The sequence below is a fragment of the Peromyscus maniculatus genome, chromosome 5 (genome assembly GCF_049852395.1).
Source record: "Peromyscus maniculatus bairdii isolate BWxNUB_F1_BW_parent chromosome 5, HU_Pman_BW_mat_3.1, whole genome shotgun sequence".
Taxonomy (NCBI): Eukaryota; Metazoa; Chordata; class Mammalia; order Rodentia; family Cricetidae; genus Peromyscus; species Peromyscus maniculatus.
In genome coordinates this window covers 124,568,522-124,589,509 of record NC_134856.1, presented here as the reverse complement: position 1 = coordinate 124,589,509, position 20,988 = coordinate 124,568,522, and the positions used below count along the sequence as shown (strand labels likewise).

Here is a 20,988-nt window from a genome sequence, read left to right as displayed (position 1 = left end):
TGAGATCAGAGTCAATCTGGGCTACATAGTAAGACTAAAAAAGGCGTGTGTGTGTGTGTGTGTGTGTGTGTGTGTGTGTGTGTGTGTGTGTGTGAAGCTGTCTGTAGAGTGGGAATTTAAGTGATAAAGATCTTCAAAACCAGTGTAGATACGATGAAGAAAGACTGAGTTTTCCTTCTCAGATCGGAGTCTAGCCTTGCACCTTGGGAAGTTCTAGCCAGGGCAGTTAGTTAGAAAAGAAAATGAAACAACAGGCATCCAGACTGGAGAGCAGAAGGAAAGCTCTCCTTCTCTCCCAGGTGGCATGGCCTTGTTTGTAGAAATGCTAGGGATGCCCCTGAACTACTAGGAAAAGTCTGGAGTCCAGTCCGGAGTCCAGCAAGGCACCTGTGAGGGCAGTCAGGTGTATGTTTACGCATCCGCAGTACACACTCTGAAAGTGAAAGTGGAACAATTTGATTCCAGTGACAGTTTGAAAGACCTTAATTAACCCTTAGGGATAAGTCTGTGAAAGATCACAAAGCACTCAGAAAACTATAGAACAGGATTGGAGCAATCAGAGACCTAAATCAGTGGAAAGATGGCTCATGTTTATTGATCTGAATGCTGTATTACTAAGATGACAGTCCCCTCTAATTGATTCATAGAATGCAGTCCTCAAAAATCTCAGAACCTCTTCTTTGAAAAAAAAAATGGCATATAATAGCCCAACAATCAGAATAAAAACCAAATCTACTTCCTGATGAGGACAGATGTTCTGAAGGGATTGAATACATGCAGAGTCCGGAGGTGAACCTTCACACACAGTCAGCTGACTTTCAACCAGGATGACAGGGCAGTGTCATAGAGAAGACAGTGCTGACACAGCTAGATGTCTTCATACAGAACAGTGAGGCTACCTCATGCCATGCATAACCCCCCTGGATCACAGACCTCAGTGTAAGAGCTAACACTAGAAACCTCTTAGAAGAAAACATGGTGTCAGTCTTCATACATTTGGATTAGCAATAGTCTCCTACACACGACATCAAAAGCAGAATAAGCACAAGGGGGAATAGGTTATTTGGGCATCATCAAAACTGAACTTTTCAAAAGTTCAAAATATATAAAAAATAAATATGAAAATAAAAAATATACTAACTGATAATAGGAGAAAGTATTTGTACATAGTTTGGTAAGGAACCTGTTTTTAGAAAAATAAAAGCCCAATTGAAATAGACAAAAAGGCTAGAGAGATGACTCAGTAGTTAGGAGCAAGCTAGGCATGGTAGCTCACACCTCTAATCCCAGCACTTGGAAGGCAGAGGCAGGTGGGTTTCTGTAAATTCGAGGCCAGCCTGGTCTACAGAGTGAATTCCAGGACAGCCAGGGCTGTACAAAGAAACTTTTTTTTTTTAAAGGAGCATTTGCTGCTCTTCTAGAGAATGTGAGTTTAGTTCCCAGCACCCACATGGGGTATCTTAACAACTGAGTTGTGTGTTTGTTTGTGACAGGTCTCTATGTAGCTCTGGCTGTCATAGAACTCTCTATATACCAGGCTCTCAACCTACAGAAATCCTCCTGCTTCAGCCTCCCGAGTGCTGGGAGTAAAGGTGTGTGCCACCACACCTGTGTAAATATCTTTTTAAGTAGACAGAGGTCTTGGATAGACATTTCTTCAAAGATTCTCGGATTTCCAGTAAGCATATGCAAAGAAGACCAACATTGTTAGATATTAGAGATCTGCAGGTGAAAGCCACACAATACTGGTTGTACCCCTAGGGTGGTTATAATATGAAACAAACACCCTAAGTATTAGTGAGGATGTGGAGAAATTGGGAGCCTCTTTGGCTGTGGGTAAACAAGAAAATTGGTGATGCCACTTTGGAAAAAAATCTGGCAATTCCTTAAACAGTTACCATATGACCCTGCAGCTCTTCTCCCAGGGACATTCTCAAGAGAACTGAAGCAGTGGCCACAGGATCATTCAGGAGAGCCAGGAAATGTAAACAGTGCACATCCTTCAGTGTGGGATAGCTGTGCAGTGTGATACTATTCATGAGAGCCAGGAACTATAAACAGCACACAGTGTGGGATAGCTGTGCAGTGTGACACTATTCATGAGAGCCAGGAACTGTAAACAGCACACAGTGTGGGATAGCTGTGCAGTGTGACACTATTCATGAGAGCCAGGAACTGTAAACAGCACACAGTGTGGGATAGCTGTGCAGTGGAATACTGTTGAGTGATGTAGAAATAAAGTGCTGGCACGTTCTGCAGTGTGGATGACCACTGACCATAATGCCAAGACCACGTTGCATGACTCCATGCCCCTGAAGTGGCAGACAGTAGGACAATAGATTTCTGGGTGTCTAAGACAGTGATGGAGAGTGGGGAGAGGGTGTGGTGTGGTGGCTCAAGCCTGCAATCCCAGGACACGGGAGACTGATGAGGCAGTGGTATCGCTGTGAGTTTGAGGCCTCTTTGGGCCAGGTAGTTTGTTCTAGGTCAGTCTGGCTTGCAGAGTGAGACCCTGTTTGAGACAAGACAAGATGGAGTACTGGTTGAAGGGTCCAGTTTCTGACCGGGATGGAGAAAGTTGACTGTGGGGATGTGTAGTTAGAGTTTTCCTGCCTTGCCCACAGTCAGGACAAATCTCTGTCACCCGCCAGTCCCACAGCTGCTCAGACCCGACCAAGTAAACACAGAGACTTATATTGCTTACAAACTGTATGGCCGTGGCAGGCTTCTTGCTAACTGTTCTTATATCTTAAATTAATCCATTTCCATAAATCTATACCTTGCCATGTGGCTCGTGGCTTACCGGCGTCTTCACATGCTGCTTGTCATGGCCGTGGCTGGCAGTGACTCCTTCCGCCTTCCTGTTCTTTCTTTTCTCCTCTCTGTTAGTCCTGCCTATACTTCCTGCCTAGCCACTGGCCAATCAGTGTTTTATTTATTGACCAATCAGAGTAATTTGACATACAGAACATCCACAGCAGGGATGAGTGCCTACTCTTAAATATACAAGAAACAACTGAATTTTATGCATGAAGCAGTTTGCATCATATGTGTGCATTCTGGCCCTGTAAAAAATGAGACAGGTTTCTGAGGTATTGAAACATAACCTATAGCATCAGATGACTTTTGTTTCTTGCTAACTGATCTCGGCTTCCTTTCTCTTCCCTTGTAGAGCTAAGCCTGTCTGCTGGGTGCCGCCAGCTAGAGCACAGAAAGGGGAACTTGCCCTCGTCTGTGAGTCGGAAACTCTACTTTGACACCCACGCTCTGGTGTGCTTACTTGAAGCAAATGGTAAGCCCCGCAGGCGTCGCCTGCGCCTGCGCCCTGGATCAGTGCAGCCGGCGGGGACTTCTCCTCGTGTGTGCTTCCTTTCCTTTCCAGTATTTCTCTTTCAACTTTTCAGCTTTGGTTGGTGTTCTAATTTGCTTTCTGTTGCTGTGGTAAACACCATGACCAAAAGCAAGTCAGAGGAGGAAAGGGTTTATTTGGCTTACATATTACAGTCCATCATTGAGGGTAGGAAGTATGACAGGAACTGAACTTGAGACCTGGAGGAAGTCTGCTTACTGACCTGTTCTGCTGCCTGGTTCAGCATGCTTTCTTTTTAGCAATTAAAAAAGACCCCCCCCCCTCCAGACATGCCATGGGTCACAAAGGCAGTTCTTCTTCAGTGAAGCTTGCTTCCTCTTCCCAGGTGTGTGGAACTGGCAGCTGGAGCTGACTGTGACAGATACTTAGCCTCTTTTTAAGTTCACCTTTTTTTTTTTTTGGCTTGAGGACTTTTTTGAGAAAGACACTTACATATCTCAGGCTGGCTTCAAACTTACTGTATAGCTGAAGGTGACCTTGAACTTCGGATCCTCCAGCCTCTCCTTGGGATTACAGACATGTACCACCATGCAGAGTTTATGCAGGGCTAGGGAATGGAGCGTGGTGCCTGCTGGGTAAGCACCCTGTGAGCTGAGCTCCCGCAACCCTGCTTAAGGGTTAAGCTTTTTCTTTTTTTCTTTATCAACACAATGGAGACTTTTCTTAACGGTTTTTCTCTATTGAAAAGACTACATTTTTGCTTATTTAGGATCTATTGGTGTTTTTTGTTTTGTATTTTGGGTGTCTTTTGGTTTTGTTTTGGTTTGGTTTTTTATGTATATTTATTGGGGTTGGGGAGGTCGGATGAGAACTTGCAGGAGTCGGTTCTTCCTTCTGCCGCCACGTGGGTTCTGGGGATAGAATTCATGTCAGCAGTCTCGACACCAGGCACCTTTAAGCTCTGAGCCATCTCTTCTGTCCTGTTTGGGATTGTGGTTTGGTTTTTTTGTATTTGTTTGTTTTCTTTTCTTTTTCAATTTTTGAGATTTGTTTTATTTGTTTTTTTATTTGTTTGTTTGTGTGTTTTACGTATGTGGGGAAGGTGCCTTCTGAAGCCAGAAAGGGGTATCAGATCTCCTGGAACTGGAGTTACAGATAGTTGTAAGCTGACCGAAAAGGGTATTCGGTAACAAACTCAGATCCTCCTGAAGAGTAGCAAGTTCTGTTAACCACTGACAAAAACTGGCCAGTCCAGGACCTGACTTCAGATCCCAGCACCCACGTAAACAGTCGGGCATAATGACATGCCTATAATCCCAGCACTGGGAATGGGGGAGACAGAGTGATCCACAGAGCTTGCCGGCCAGCCCATGTATCTGAGTCAGCAAGCTCCAGGTCCAGTGAGAGACCCTACCTCTAAATCAATAAAACAAACAAGCAAATAAATAAAAAAAAATGGGGAATGATTGAGGAAGACCCTCAACTATCACCCCCGATCTCACATACACACACACACACACACACACACACACATAGACCAGAAAGGCTGCCATGACACAAATGCTGTTCACTGAAAGTACACTTGGAACACAGGATATCATCTCATAATTAATATTCAGAGAAATATGCTACTACAATTTTCCATTATATGGCACATACATCCTCAAAACCAGGTTTTGAATTAACATAGAATATGTCTTTGAAATCAACATGTCTGTGTTTCCTTCACTGAGTATATTTACCCAGTTGTACACATTTGTGTTGGGTGAGCGCAGCAGCCTCTGGTGGGCAGGCAGACACCCTGGTTGTTGGGTAGCTGTGGAAGCCCTGTCTCCTTAGCTTCTGTGGGCCTGCCCATCTGTACCACAGACATAAGAAGAATCCCAAAGTTCCTTTCCTTTTGGGTATTAAATGCAATAATGTACATCATGGGCTTTGGGAAAATGGTCAAACACTGTGTCATAGTTTGTTCAGCTTTTCTCTTCAAGTGAAACAGCAGGCCTTTCCCACCCAGTGTCTTCCAGCCTAGAATTGAAGAGAAAAGAAGAGATGAGAAGGAGGACATATAAAGTTGTCTTGATAAGCAGAAATGTTCGACTTTTCTTAGTTTGGAACCTGAGGACGGCGATAGAGATCGCTGATGGTCCCAGCCGCTGAAACGCATTCAGGTGTTTCCTTCTGGTCAGAGTGGCAGACACGTCAGGGCCTGTGGGTCTGTCTCACTCTCTCACTACGCCATTCTTTCCTCTTTCTTCAGAATTCCAGCCTTCACAGAAACGCGTGTGCTTCCCACATCTTTGTCTTGGTTTTTTTCTTCTGAGTCTGGTTGTTTCTGTGTGTTTATCTAGGGTTCACCACTCAACAAGCAGAAATCATTGTGTCTGCATTGGTCAAGAACACAGAGACCAACATGGACATCGTCTACAGTGATATGGTCACCAAGGTGCAGCAGGTAATGTGGGCAGGGTGGATGGGTGTAGCAGGAATCTTCAAAGTTCTTATTAATAAAATCAAACCTGAGGCCAGTTATTGGGGTGGACACTGGAAGATCAGAGAGACAGAACAAGCCACAGCTTCTTCACCTTGCTAGTTTCTCAGCTGATCCTATTTCCTCAGACTAGAAACCTCTGTGTCCTCATCCAGAATGGCTCTCAGCTGAACTGTGCTGCTCAAAAGCCTGAATGCTTAACCAGGCCAAATGCTTCTAGTTCCTGGTCTTCACGCTTTATATATCTTTCTGCCTTCTACGATCACTCCCTGGGATTAAAGGCGTGAGTCACCATGCTTGGCTATATCCTTGAACACATGGATTTCTGCCTCTGGAATGCTAGGAATAAAGGCGTGTGCTACCACTGTCTATCCTCTATGTTTAATATTCTGGTTGTTCTGTCTCTGACCCCAGATAAGTTTATTAGGGTGCACAATATTTTGGGGAACACAATACCACCAGATTGTCACATTGGAAATCTGAAAGTAGGATATTACTTACGATAAATACTCAAGCAGCCTTTTGGATGATGTTCTATTGAAAAGTGTATGGTAATTTTAACCATAGTTCAGAGGCAAAAATCATACCAAAAGAACTTCATCAAAGCCTGTTAGTTCGGTAATATGGCTTGGGCTTGAGTGCTCACTGTGTCAATATGACTGTCCCAGGCAAGCGCATGTCAACGACTGGAGATGTGGCCCACACTGTAGGTGACAGCGTAGCATTCGAGTGCCTCTCCCTCCCCCTCAGCTGCGACTCGCCTACTTTTGCTGCGGATTAGTGCCCTTCCCTCACTTCCTCACTTTGGAGCAGAGGGTGCCCTGACCAGTCCTCTCTTTACCCCACTGTTCCTGTTTCTCTTTAGCCCTCTTCGCAGGCAGAGGTGAGGAGAAGTGGGTTTGGGGGCCAGACGAGAGTCCGTGTTTTGTTTCTCTCTTTTTCTAGGAAATCACTCTTCAGCAAATCATGTCGAAGATCGCTAACGTGAAAAAAGATATGGTCATCTTGGAGAAGAGTGAGTTTTCAGCCCTCAGAGCAGAAAATGAGGTAAAACTGTGTAACCACTCTAACATTCTCTGTAAAGACACTGAACTACGCTCACCCAGAAGGGCACAAGAAAATAACTCACAGTGATCTGTTCAGGGCTTGCACAACTCAGCACATCAAGATGATTCCCAGCCCTGGAAAGACTGCCCAGGCTCCTTCCAGTCCCTCCTCTCGAGAGGAAAATAACCCTGGCTGATTAATCGTCCACTGATTTTGCCCATTCTAGACTTCTGTTTGATGGATGCATTCAGTGTGCCTTGCAATAACAGAACCTTTTGTTTTCACTCTCTATGGTGTTATATTAATATGCATATCATCCTAGGGTGGTGGCTATTAGGTTTTTTATTTTCCCCAGTCTAGAGGGTTAGGAATAAATAGTTCTGCAAAATACTCCTTTCCTATCAAAAATAAATAGATAAATAAATAAATATTATTTCCTTTTAAGTTTATGTTTATGGGTGTTTTCCCTGCATGTGTATCTGTGTGCCACTTGCATGCACTGCCCACAGAGGCTAGAAGTAGGTGTCAGACCATCTGGAACTGGAGTTACAGATGGTTGTAAGCTGCTGTGTGGGTGCTCGGAACCAGGCCGCCATGGCTCCTCTCTAAGAGCAGCAAGTGCTCTTAACCACTGAGCCAGCTCTCCAGCCCCAGGTTTTTTGTTTGTTTGTTTGCTTTTGTTTTTTATTGCATATGAGTCCAGTGCATGTGCACGCGTGAATTCTGCAGCATGCCTGTGGATGTCAGAGGGTGACCTTGTGGAGCTGGCTCTCCCCTTCCACCTCCGCATGGGATTTGGGGATAAAATTCAGGCTGTCAGGCGTGCAAGACAAGTGCTTTGCCCATTGAGCCACACACACACACACACACACCACCACCACCACCACCACCACCACCACCACCACCACCCACCCACCCACCCACCCCCTGCCTACTTTCTGTCTGTCTAGAGTGTGGGTGGCGGCTGGCTGAGGGAAGTGCTTCTTTGCAGCCTGCTTTCATCCTCAGTCCGGTTGAAGTCCTGGGAGGAGACTCATCTGTTACCCGCTGAGCTCCCACGGTTGTCTTTGAACTCAGCTTGTAGAGGGCAGAATTGGTTGACAGAAAAAGCCAAGGAGGAATTAAAAAAGGAAAACAGGGTCGGTGAGGACAGAGGTGTGCCATGGTTGTTCCTCACCTGATGTGACCCACAAGGGGTGAGGAAACTTTCCCAGGTGAACACGATGTATTATAGGATGACTGTAAATGGGGCGTTGGTTTGTTTAGTTGGTTGGAGCTTTGGTTTTTTGAGACAGAGTCTTATTATGTAGCCCAGGCTAGTGTTTTACTCGGTATATAGCCTAGGCTGGCCTCAAATTCATTGCACAGTCCTCCTGCCTCAGTGTCCCCAGTACTGAGATTGGAGGCTGCACCCCCACACCCAGCCTAGGTAGTTCTGTGTTCTGAGTATAGTCACGTGTGCTTAAATGTTCATGGTGATGTTTGTTTTGTGTTTTCCCCTAACAGTCACACGTCCTTGACTTTTTTCTCTTTACTGTGTTTTTAGAAAATAAAACTTGAACTACACCAGTTAAAACAGCAAGTGATGGTAAGCTCTCTTTCCTGTCCTCGGGCGGGTATGTAATCACATACATTTACTAATAGATAAACTGTCACAAATACATCATATGTGCTGGAGAACTCAATTCTGTGAATTTGTGTAATATATTTCAAAGCATACATCAGGTGGTGTATCAATTGCCTTGTATGTGGCCACATTCATTAAGGAAATTGTTGTAGGAGGGTACGTTTTTCTTTCTTGAGAAAGGGTCTTAATGTAACTCCAGCTCTCCATCTCCCTCTGTGTCTCCTGAGTGCTGGGGTTACTCGCCTCTGCCACCACTCCTGGCTAAGTCATGGTAAATCATGCTCTAAAGAGACCCTTCTAGCAGAGGGTAGCTTTATAGGATTCCATGTGGGTTTAGATGGTGGCTTGCCCAGCAGCTGGTCACTCTATAAAGTGGGAAAGAACCGTGGCATAGAAAGATTTTGGTCAGTCTTAGTGAGACAGCTTTTTATAAGGAGAGTTGAGTATTTGTCCCTTGGTCTGTCTTTGCTTCTCAAATGGTCTAAAGAATTTTATTCACAGATTCCATGAGGGAGGTGGTCATAAGGAGAGTCTTGAGGTTAAAACAGCTGAGCTCTGGCAGGCTGATGTTGGGCTCAGGTGGGATTATCTGTGCAGATAACTGGGAGGGCCAGACACAGAGCTGATTTAAGAGATGGTTGCTCCTGAGTCCCTGTCTCCGAGGCCTCTGGCATGTCCCTCCTGGGCTGGCTCCCTTGGGATAGACAGTGGGCAGTCCCCAGTTTAAGCCCTCAGGAGGTTCAGATTTCTTACACTGGCTTCTTCTTTCATTCTCTTTGTCCTCTGCCCTCTGCCCAGGATGAAATGAACAAAGTCCGGACAGATACCAAATTAAACTTCAATCTAGAAAAGAGCAGAGTGAAAGAATTGGTATGTTCCTTTATTCAAAGTCAATCATTAATTTCTTCTTAGAATGGAATGCTTGTTGAAGTCTTAATCTTATGTACAAGGCACAAATATCATTAGACACTTGTCCATTTATCAGAGTTCACAACTTTATTTTAAATCTTAATTACATTTTAGGTCAGACTTAAATTTGGTTCAAAAGTATCCTTTAAATTAAAAAGTTGTTCAAGTTGAATTTGAATATTTTATTTCAAACATAGTAGATTATATGTTATATAGATGTTAGTAAGAAAATTAAACTCAATCTTAATCTATTTAATACTGGTTTAATCTCCAGAAAATTAAACTCAATCTTAATCTATTTAATACTGATTTAATCCCCACAGTCCCTAACTTTTCAAAAGCTCCTGATTTTCTGACATAGGTTATATTGTTATTATGTTAAATTCTACATAGAACTTTGGCGAAGTGTATTTCTGTATTGTGTTTTAAATACTGAGTAGTTGTATGTGTCAATGAATGTATGTTGGGTTGCTATAGTGGGTTTTTATTTTTTATATTCTTAGCAGTTCTGAGACTCAGACTCTGGGTCTCCCACTTTCTAGTGTGATACCACTGAGGCATGGTACCCCCACCCCATGCTCCTCCTGGGCTACAATACCCACACACACACACCCCACCCACCCCCCACGCTGTTCACTTTTTATCCTGTCTAAATTCTCCCATCTTCTTGCTCAGACTCTCCTTTATCTTGAGTAACATAATAAGGTAACTTTCTTACTTGTGGCATAAGAAAACCAGGGCACGTGGAGGAGCACTTTCACACTTGGTGTGAACGTGGAGGAGCACTTTCACACTTGGTGTGAACGGAGTCTCATGCAGACGAGTCTACACAGCCCTTCCTGTTCTTACACTTTTCAGTGTGTCTTTGGTCAGAATGTGTCCCCATGATGAATGACGCTAACCCTGCAGCTCAGACAAGTACATAATTGTATCTGGAGCTGCTGTTGAATTTCAATGGTTACATTGAGCTTTGTTATGCAAAATAACTGCTGAGTCCATCACCTGCCTGTCTTTAGGAAAGTTTTCAGTCACAAAGATCCAGTCTCCAGCATATGGAAGCCTTCTGTGAGCTCCTTGACAGCTAGGTTTTGCTGCAACTCACTTGGTTTGGGAAGATAATAGTGTGCTTATGCATCACCAAGCTGGAAAGAAATGTATCTCAGCGCTTGGGAGCTGCAGGGTGTGAATATAGATGAAAACCTGTGAGTGTATAGGATTTACTGAGTGAGAAAGTCGGCAAATGAGGGGTTTGACTTTCTTCTTGATAGTAATTTCAAATTTAAATCAGGGCTGAGGTTGCAACTCACTTGCCGAGCACTTACTTCGTGTGTGAGGCCCTGAGTTTGATACCCAACACAGCCAACAAAAATTAGCTGTGGCGATATTTACAGCCAGTTTCCATAGCACTATAGAATACTGATGTCCTGGAGTTCCAGGAGATAGGGCCAGAGAGGTGTCATTTTAATAATCGTGACAGTGTCAAGATGTAGGCCTTTCTTTCCCTGTGGATTTGTTAATGCTGTGAGCTTAAAGGTGTACAGACCATCCAGCTCCGCTCTGCCCTCTGGTGGTGATATGATGAATGGCATGAATCTGAAACCCTCCTAGCTTATGTAACAGGGTCCTGAGTCACCAGGCTGGTCCTTGGCATAGGATTCCGGAATTTGGGGGCGCATTTTTACTTCTGACCACTGCATTACTACATTCTATTGCTTCAGTAGTTTGAAGAGACTATTTTATAGTTAGAAATTTTTCTAGGTACTTTAAGACATTACCATTTTTCCTGTTGACAATGTTGTCTTTAAAATGTTCATTTAAACTACAGTTCCCATTTGCTCAACTAAATACTAATGCTTGTTATTATGGAAACATGTCTGATTTTTATTTTATTTATAGAACTATACTAAGTCTTTCTACTACCATTAATGGCTAAAGGCCTTCAGAAACACTAGGCTGTGGTTTCCCACAGCAGGGTTCTTTTGGTCACTGTTGTTAAGACAGTTTGTGATGCTTTGCTGATTTCTTGCGTTTATGTTATGCTTCATAACAATGGTATATCTTGTTACAGAATCATTAATTAATGATTAATCATTAATCATTAATCATTTCTTAAACTAGTTTTTCCTAATATGTTGTTTTTATCATTCCTCTGTCAGTAATGTCTGCCATGCTTGTAGTTATAGGAGCATTGTTCCTAAATTAAACTGGTGCCCCTCCCCTTTATTAACCCTCCAAACCTCAAAAGCATGTTGATCAGCACCCATCTACGTGGGACCCAAGATAAGCTGTTCTAACAGTGCGCAGGACCGAGTGATATCATAGCCGAGAGACAAAACGAGAAACGGCCAGGAGAAGTGAAAAGGGACCACACATCCACAGTGTCTTGGTTCCCTTTCTGTTGCTGTGACAAACACTGGGACCAAAAGCAACTTGGGGAAGAAAGGGTTTATTTCAGCTTACAGCGTGTAATCCATCATCCAGGCAAGTCAGGGCAGAGACCTGGAGGCCATGGAGGAGTGCTGCTTCCTGGCTTGTTCAGCCTGCTTAGAGCTCCCCCAGCACCAGCCCAGTCAGCTGGGCCCTCCCACATCAAATCAAGAAACTGCCCCAAGGTCAGTCTGGTGGGCTGATTTCTCAACGGGGGTTCTGTCTTCCCAAATGACTCTAGCTTGTTTCAAGTTGACATCAAACGCAGCCAGCACAACCAGTGGGTATAAAGAAGAAGGCTCCACTGCAAACAAAGCAAGAGCTGCGGGCCGCGGTGATGCGGGGTGACGTCTCCTGCTAGATGCTCGGGGAAGCAGCGGGCGCGGAAGGTTGACGGCCGCAGACAGACGGTGCCTGGACTCTAACCGTGTTGCATGTTTGTTTCAGTATTCACTGAATGAGAAGAAGATGCTGCAACTGAGGACAGAAATGGTGTCCCTGGTAAGGACTGAGGCCGGCCTTTCTGTCGTCCTGTTCCTCTTTGCCTCTCCCCACGCATGGCTTTGCCGTTAACCACCGTCTGACGGGTCATAGGAGGAGGATGTGCACATGTAGTGCGGGGTCTTTTTCACTGTGGTAAAATGTATGTAAGAGTTATCACTCTAGCGACTGTATGTGTATAGTTCAATGGCATGTGTTGAAGATTTGCTTTAATTGTGTGTGTGTGTGTGTGTGTGTGTGTGTGTGTGTGTGTGTGTGTGTGTGTGTTATGTGGTGTCTGTTTATGGGTACGTGCGTGTAAGTGCAGGTGCCTGTAGAAGCCAGAAGAGGTCATGAGATCCCTGGAGCTGGAGTTACAGGAAGTTGTAAGCCGTCCAACGTGGGTGCTGGGAACCAAACTCCAATCCTTGGGAGAACAGCGCATCCTCTTAACTACTGAGCCATTTCTCCGTCCCCAACGTCATTTATTCTGCAAAACTGAAACTGTTTTTTTCCTGGGAGGGGCGCACAACTGTGCGTGCGCCGCCAGCGGTCAGAGGTCAATATCAAGTGTCTGCCCGCATAGCTGTCCCTCTTCTGTTTCGAGGAGAGGTCTCTCTCTGAAGCTGGAGCTCAGTGACTGGCTAGGCTGGCTGGCCAGTGAGCCCCGGGATCCACCTGGCCGCTTCTCGGCCCTGGGATGACAAGCACACACCCACACCTGAGCCGTCTTTCTGGCCCCCGAACCGTGTCTCCTCAACCCTAGCTCTCTACCCTCCTCCTAGCCCCAGCAAGACCTCTCTGCTCTCTGTGTGTCTGCTCTTGTGTAAGTGGAGTCAGGGCAGATCTGTCTTCCCACGGCTGACCGGCTCCAGGGAGTGGAGTGCCATGGTCTGCCCGTGTTGCTGCCCACGGCAGGCTCCCTTTTTAAGACAGAGCCGTTCCGTTATTACCACATCTCATCCGTTCATCTGTTGATGCCCACTCGGGTTCCTCCTGTCACCTGGCTGCTGTGTAAAATGTGACAAGCATGGATGCACAGACAGGATTTAGATTTTTCTGCTCTGGGTTCTTTGGGATAGATACCTAGAAGTTGAATACCGGTTGACTTTTAGACTTCACAAAACAAAGTCATGTTTATGAATGTTAAGTCTCAGTGATTGACAAATAATATGAACATTTAATCTCAGTGATTGACAAATGACAAAATATAAGACACTCCTTATATTCTTAATTTAAGGCATGAATTAATTTCTCTGTGTGTGTGTGTTTCCTTATATATTACATACATAGCTTAGCCATAGAGTGGCCTGAGTGTAGCTTATAGGCTAAGGAGACATCCATTGTGTTGCCTGGGACCTGTGCTGCAGGACCTTCCATGGGATACAAGGGTCTTTCTCTAGAGTGGCTTCGTTTCCTTTTATTTACCTGCATTGGTGTTGGTAAGAAACTACTTGACAGGCAGAGGAGCCCTGTGAACTTGAGACCAGCCTGGTCTGGAGGGGAATTCCAAAACCCTGTCTTGAAAAACCAAAAAAGGAAGGGAGGCAAAGAGGGAGGGAGGGAAGGAAGGAAGGAAGGAAGGAAAGAAGGAAGGAAACTTCTTATCCTTGGATTTTCAGTAGAATATTCTCAGGGTTTTTAATGCATTAGTTTGACAGCCAGAGTCGTTGCCCACTGAGGGTTAAGTGTGTCGTCTGGAGTTGTCTTATGTTTGGTAGCTGAGCTTCATGTTAATAAAACACTTGATGTTAGACCTGTGAGAGATGGCGGCCGGAAAAGATGTGGCTAGAAATAGTATTGAGTCAGCACTGTCACTGTCAGATCTAAGGCCATGTTCGTCTCTCGGCAGAACTTTTGTGTCCACTGTCCCCTGCAGGGGCCAGACAGGGACTAGACATCACTCCATCGAGAGCAGGCTGGTCTCAGAATGCCACAGCATGTAAAGCAGTCTGGTTTCAAAAACTGCCTTATAGATTATTATCTTTGACTTTCTCAATAGCTCTTCTGGAGGCAAGACCAGTGGTAGGTTGTTGGTTTGTTCTCTTTCTAATCCCTTTTTCCAAACAGAAGGAAACTGAGACAGGAGACATGAAAGGCCCTGGACAGTGCAGTGTGGCCTGAGGACAGCAGAGCCAAGAGTAACCCCAGCTCCAGCTCTCCATCCAGGACTGCACCCTGCTGAAAAAGAGCTCTGCATCAGAGCAACAGGGAACAGAACAGCACCCACAGACTCTAACCTTCTCAACCTCTTTGCTTTCAAAGCACGCCCAGCAAGACAGAGCCCTGACCCAGACAGACAGGAAGATAGAAACTGAGGTGGCTGGCCTCAAGACTCTGCTGGAGGCGCACAAGCTTGACACGATCAAATACTTAGCAGGTGAGATGCTTCACACCCAAGCATTTCAAACGCTTTCAAAGCTGAAAAGAATGTCGTCCGCGTCATAGAACAGTCAGGGGCAGCAGCACATGCCATTGGCCGCCGCCGCCGTCGCTGTCTCTGCTGCTTTAACATCTTTTTGTTGCAGCACATCCTGCAGTTTCCAATAGATGGAGTACCTCCTTTAATGTGCATTTTCTTCCTTAGGAATAAAGATGCCTCTGTACTTTATAATTGATGAGACCTTAGATTTGATAGGATGCTATCCTTTCCTATGGTTTAGGGATTTCAGTGAAGTTCAGTACAGGGAATTGCTTATAAATAGAATGGAAGGCCTTTGATTGTGACCGTCTTACTTCATTGGTGACACTTGGAAGGGAGTACCCATGTGTGCACCCGAAGAGGCCAGAGGATGACATGGCTTCCCTTCTTTGTCACTCTGTACCTGTTCTCTCTCTGAAGCTGGAGCCAAGCTGGCAGCCTGCACTCCCGAATCTACCCTCCCACCCCCACCCCCACCCTGAGCTGGGGTTATTGGCATGCACACTTTTTATATGGATTCTAGAGACTTCAGACTCAGATTGCAATCACTGAGCCTTCTCTCCAGCCACAGCACAGTCTTTGTAAAGAAGTGATTTTTGCTTTTGTAATTCTGAAGCCAAAGAAGGAATATTTTGGCATTAAAAAAAAAAAAAAATCACTAGGGGCTAAAGAGATGGTTCAGTGCTTAACATCACTGTTTGCTCATGCAAAGGACCTGGGTTCAATTCCTAGCACCTACATGGCAGCTCACAACTGCCTATAACTTCAGTTGCAGGGGATCTGATGCCTTCTTCTGGACTCCATGGGCACCAGTCATGTACATGTTGCACATACATACATGCAGGCAAAACACTCATTCTCATACAATAAAAAAATAAATATTTTTTAAAAATCACTATTTCAAGTCAATTCTGATAATTCAGATTAATCAAATATTTTGAAGTTATAGCAGCATTTAGTAGTGGAATTTTGCTCCTTATATGGCAGTGCATGCACACACGCATGCACTTTGATCCTATAGTTGCTGTGATTCTGACTTGCATCGGAAGGGTTTCCTGACTCTGGACACGTTTGTACCGACCGGGAAGATGCTGGCTGCCAGGTGGAGACTTGTTCTCTAACAAGCAGTGTTTCGTGGATTGCAAGCCTTTGGTACACTGTTTCCAGGTCTTGCCTGGCACAAGAAGAGTGAAGAAGTGCCGGAGCCGGCCCTCCTCACTCAGCCCTCTAAGTGGCTGCTCATCCCTGGTGCAGTACAAAAGAAAGTCCCTGAGAGAGAGTGACAGGGGCTAACTGTACTCTTGGTTCTTTTCTTGCAGGGTCTGTGTTTACGTGCCTAACAGTAGCTCTGGGATTCTATCGCCTGTGGATATAGTGAAGTGTCTCTTTAAAGAAATTTCCATGATTTTGCCTTAAGAGTACCAGATTGTTATCTCACCCACCCCACCCCACCCCTTTTTCTTGTTTCAAGTTTTAATCCTAATTTGACTTCATGCATATTATTTATTTCTGTGCAAACTGTGGATCCATAACCAAGGTGAAGAAGTTGGGATTTCTGTAATTATTCTTCGGAGCGCCTCTCTTTTGTTGGCTTTTTGACTGAGCAGTGTGGACCACACTTTCAAGACTCCATTCAGCCAAACCAATGGACTTGGTCTAACCTGCAGTATATGACAAAAAATAAACACTAGTGTCATCCTCTACAGCTTGAAATAGTCCGTAATGTGGAGAGCTGGGGAACTCATTTAAATCGGAAGAATCATTGGAATTCCACCCAGAACACCAGCTCTTCCCGGCCTCATCACCAGGCGCTCCCGCGCAGCCTCGCTCTGCTGCAGCAGCTGCAGCAGCGTTAACGATGCTGGTGCACCTTCCGGGCCTTTGTCTTTGGTTTCCATTGTCTATGTAACATCGCTCGCCGCCGTGGTTGTTGTTAATGTGCCTTGCAGCTGGAAGTCTCGGAACCTAATGGAGCTTTGTGATTCTAACACAAGTTCTTTTACTGCTGCTACTCATGTGTTTCTGGTTGTGAGACAAGGTCTTGCTATTCAGCCCAGGCTAGCCTTGAACTCACAGTCCCGAGTCAAGACCACCATGCCCAGCCTCTTAACCTTCCAGAGTGCTAACTTCTCTCCCTCTCCATCCTCTTACTTTCCCTCATGATGTGGGAGTTTAACACCACACTGGTGGCATTAGCTACCTAGAAAACTTAGAATTCTGGGAATGAAACCCTACTTCAGTCTGTGGTTTAGAGTGAACTTCCTTCTGGTTGTCCACCGGTTTTTTATAAATGACACACTGCACTTTCTTCCTGTGAGCTATCTAGATAGCGTACAGAGTTTTTAGAATGAGTACGCCTGCGCCTCTAAGCAGCGCAGGTTGTCACTTGTCCGGTGAGAGACCCGCCATGCTCAGCATTGGCCGCATGCGCATTGATTTCTTTGTGGCTGAAGACACCCTCCCATCCACCTTCCCTCTGTATTTAGAATGAGCAGCAAGGTTATTCTGGAGACGCACATTCTCCTCCTAGTTAAGTTGTTGGCGGATGGATGAGAGTGAGCATTTGGCAAGCAGTGACACCTAGGAACCCTTCCTGGCTTTCCCCACACAGGCACAAATGCACAAGCTGATGCACGGTGCAGAAACCCCAAGAGACTGCACCATCAGATTGGTGGAATAAATCACCCCTTGTCACTGTTCCAACCACACTGCTAAAAATAAAAACTACCTTTTGTTCCTTGGATGTAATTTCCAAGTTTTAGAAATCATTAAGTCCTCGCCTCTTTAGAAAACATTTGTGTAAAAAGATTCTGAGCCCCACATAATATGGAAATCAAGTGCTTTTGTACTAGAACAGTATCAAGGTGAAATAGAAGTTTATCCTTTTCAAGTAGACAACAAAAAAAAAAAAGTCTCCACCACTTAATAAAATACTTTGTGGATGTATTCTCCCCCTATTTCAGAAAAGAGTCCCCAAAGCCTGCCCGTCCCGCAGTCCCCTTATACACGGCAGGCCTCCATGAAGGCCGTCCCAGTTAGACCCGTTAACTGCTTCCTGGTAGCACAGCTTCCGAGCAAGGGCTCCAAGCCCAGATGCTCTTATTTCTCCTGGAGGATAAGATAAAAAAGCCCAGTATGCAGTTATATTTCACAGAGGGTACCCGTTTCCTCGTGTCCTGATCAAGTATTCTTTAAGGAACACATCCGTATGTCTGCTTAAAGTACTCCACAGCACTCCTGGGCTCAGCAGGCTGTGTTGTCTTGAATTTTGCTCTAGATTTTGTTTCTTTACAGCACATGACAGTCTTCTTTGGCCTTAGAAACTGTGCTGTCATTGAGAGTGTGGGTGCCATGCATATCTGAAGGTTGGGATAGTTCAGGACTATGTTACCCCATTTCCTAATAAAGTTGAAAAGCATTGAGCTATAAATAAGCATGTCCTGTCGTCGCTGCCTTGGACATACAGTGTGTGGGTGCTGTGACCAGACACTAACTGAACTTCCCGCGCTGAGGCTTCAGAGCCCTTAGGAAATGTCTGGCAGGTTTCCAGGCAACAACCATGGGTCAGGCCTGTGGGGACATTTAACAGTAGCTACATGGGGTAGAAGAGTCCAGATCTTAAAGTGTTCCTCTGCCTTCCTGCTGGGTACTGTGTTTTCTGTCCCCTCTTTTTTTTTCCTGTGGTACTTGCTAGGGACCAAACCACAGACCTTGAATGTGCTATCGTCCTGCCTCAGCCTCAGCTGAGATTACAAGCTTTAGTCAGCATGTCTGGCTTCCTCTGGCTTTTTTTTTTTTTTTTTTAATTTAAGAGCCTCAAGCCCAGTTTCACTCCTTTCCTGCATTCATGTACAAAACCCCTTTGGGGCTCTTTACTGGAGACATTTGCTTTGACTTGTGTACTGCTTTTCTTGCTTAACATCTGGCGACATGATTTTTCCTTCACGTATGCCCAGCACCTCAGGTAGAAAGTCACATTCAAGAAGAAAAAGACCCGACTCAAAGCAGAAGTCTTGCTGGGGTCTCTCAGAACGCTTTAAGCAACGGGAGCCTGAGCCACAGCAAGGCAGTGCTTGGGCTGGCCTGTCTGATGTCGTGGCATCTTCTTCCCTGTGGTTGTCCTTGCCCCCTCCTCCCCAAGCCGGTCTGCCTGCTGATTAACCCTGTCACGACTCCAAGCATTTCCCTTCCCCAATCCTTGTATGCCATGTGCCAGAACTGGCAGAGCCAACCCTAGAAAACTTGGGACTTTAAGGTAATCAAAATTGTTACAGCTTTTATGGCCCTAATGCAAAAATGTATTAACCGGAAATAATTTATTCTTTATGTATGTAAGATACTTGGAAATGTTCAGCCTTATTGGAATTGTATTCAGAAAATATCTTTTTACAGATTTGTACTTACATTCCTCCAATGACAACCCAGATCATGTAACCCTTTTATTACTTCAGCAAATATTCTATTATATTTTATTATTGTATGGAGTGAATATATTTTATTATCTAAGATAAAAGATTTATGCTTGTGTGGCTAATAGAACTTTCTGGTTCAGACTGAATGTATGAAAACAGAATATACCTTCTATTTGAAACAACTGCATCTAAACTAATAATTCCACCCCATTGTAAAATACCATTCAGTTGCCTCTAGTGAATTACAAATAAATACAATACCTAAAAAATTGGATTTACAGAGAAACTATATTTGAAAGTGAATGTCTGATTTGCAAAATAAATTTTTATTTGAAAGCATTTTTAGCATCTTTGTGTAACGTGTTTTGACTCCCTGTGTGAGGGGAATGGTGCAGTTACTACATGGGGTTAAGTGATCACCGGAGCTGTGGGAAGTAGTAGTGCAGCCATTGGGGTTTGCTCCTCTGTGCCTCACCTTGTCCTGATGGACAGAGAGTCTCAGACCTGCTGGTACACCTCTGAGGGCCTTCAGTGACCAGAGAGCGCCCCTTTGAAGAAGCCACAAAGAATGGCTCTGGAGCTAACACGGGAGGAGCAAACAGATTTCCACCTTAGAAATGCTCTCGCTGGGTGGGACTCTGCAGGCTGACCTAGAGTCAGGACTGGCTGCCCCAGAGGCACTCAAAGGAAGTGTTTGGGAAGGTGGGGAAATGGAATGTCAAGAGAGCCAGCAAGACTCATTCTTCTCCAGCCAGAAATCTTTCACCAAAGTTAAGACAGTCAATAAACTAAATGTAGCCAGGTTTTTTTGTTTTTTTTTTTGTTGTTGTTGTGTTTTGTTTTTCTTGAGGTACTTTCTAGGGATCAACCTAGTGCCTCACTCACACCTGCAATCTCTCCCAGCACTTAGGAACCTGAGGTAGCAGGATGGCCATGAGATTGAGGCTAGCTGGGGTTACAGAGTAACCTGTTTCAAAAAAAGAAACAAGAAACTGATTTCAAAGGGAGCCATGGTTTCTCAAAGATGAAGAGCAGATGAATGAGGCAGGGTGAGGCCTTGAGTGGTTCAAAGATTCAGCTCGACATCAGTATGCATCGTTTTATATTTTACTTCTGCATCTCCTTGTCTTCCTCAGCCCCATTCACATCATTAGCAAACCAAAACCTTTGTCTAGGCACTTTGATTTTTCTATTGAAAGGAAGGCATTTTCTAGAAACAGATTTCCATCTAACCTGTTTGTTATACTGCCAGACATGTGTTTCTTTTAAACGTGCAGTTTCCACAGAAGGTCATTGCCATGGAGCCACAAGGTCATGAATCAGGGGGCCCAGGGGAGGGGTAGGCGGACTGCCACCTGCATCAGCATCGGTCACTGGAAGCCAAGAGATTCTGTTTTTATGGGTACCACAGATACGCAGGTGTGTGTGCATGTATATATACATTTTATGTGTGTTCATGCTGTGTGTACATGTGGGAGCCAGTGGTAAACATCAGGCCTCCTGGATAGCACTCTACCTCTTTAAAAAAAAAAAAAAAAAAGGTCTCTTACTGAACCTGGGGCCAGGCAGCCCCAGAATCCTGAGGTCTCCACTTCTCTAAAGCTGGGATCACAGGCACCCCGCCCATGCCTAGCTTTTGGATGTGCATGCTAAGAATCTGAACATAGTCCCCCTGAGTGTGCAGCCAGCACTTTACTGACTGAGCTGTCTTGCCAGCCCCATAGGTAAATAACTGTTTTTAAGCCAACGTTTTAAAACATGAGTCATTGTAGTGTTAAGTGTTAATCAGACCCTCACTCTTCACTTTAAACCAGTCTTTTTCCTCAATGAAGCAGCTGTCCCCTCTTATAACAGTTCTGACCTTAA

At 44.8% G+C, this 20,988-nt stretch overlaps 1 protein-coding gene across 2 annotated transcripts in view; it reads left to right on the top strand.

The window, feature by feature from the left end:
* The window catches only part of Mcur1 (mitochondrial calcium uniporter regulator 1), a 28,486-nt gene extending 9,025 nt beyond the window's left edge, over positions 1-19,461 (top strand). Inside the window, exons 2-9 of one of the 2 annotated variants that reach the window (XM_006972862.4) lie at positions 3,173-3,292; positions 5,659-5,762; positions 6,744-6,845; positions 8,392-8,433; positions 9,271-9,342; positions 12,256-12,309; positions 14,554-14,668; positions 16,030-19,461. In XM_006972862.4, coding sequence (XP_006972924.3) covers positions 3,173-3,292; positions 5,659-5,762; positions 6,744-6,845; positions 8,392-8,433; positions 9,271-9,342; positions 12,256-12,309; positions 14,554-14,668; positions 16,030-16,085 — 665 coding nt within the window. In that variant the 3' untranslated portion in view covers positions 16,086-19,461. The remainder of the gene's footprint in view (positions 1-3,172; positions 3,293-5,658; positions 5,763-6,743; positions 6,846-8,391; positions 8,434-9,270; positions 9,343-12,255; positions 12,310-14,553; positions 14,669-16,029) is intronic. The other variant, XM_076573241.1, reaches the window with a different exon arrangement.
* Positions 19,462-20,988: the final 1,527 nt, after the last annotated feature.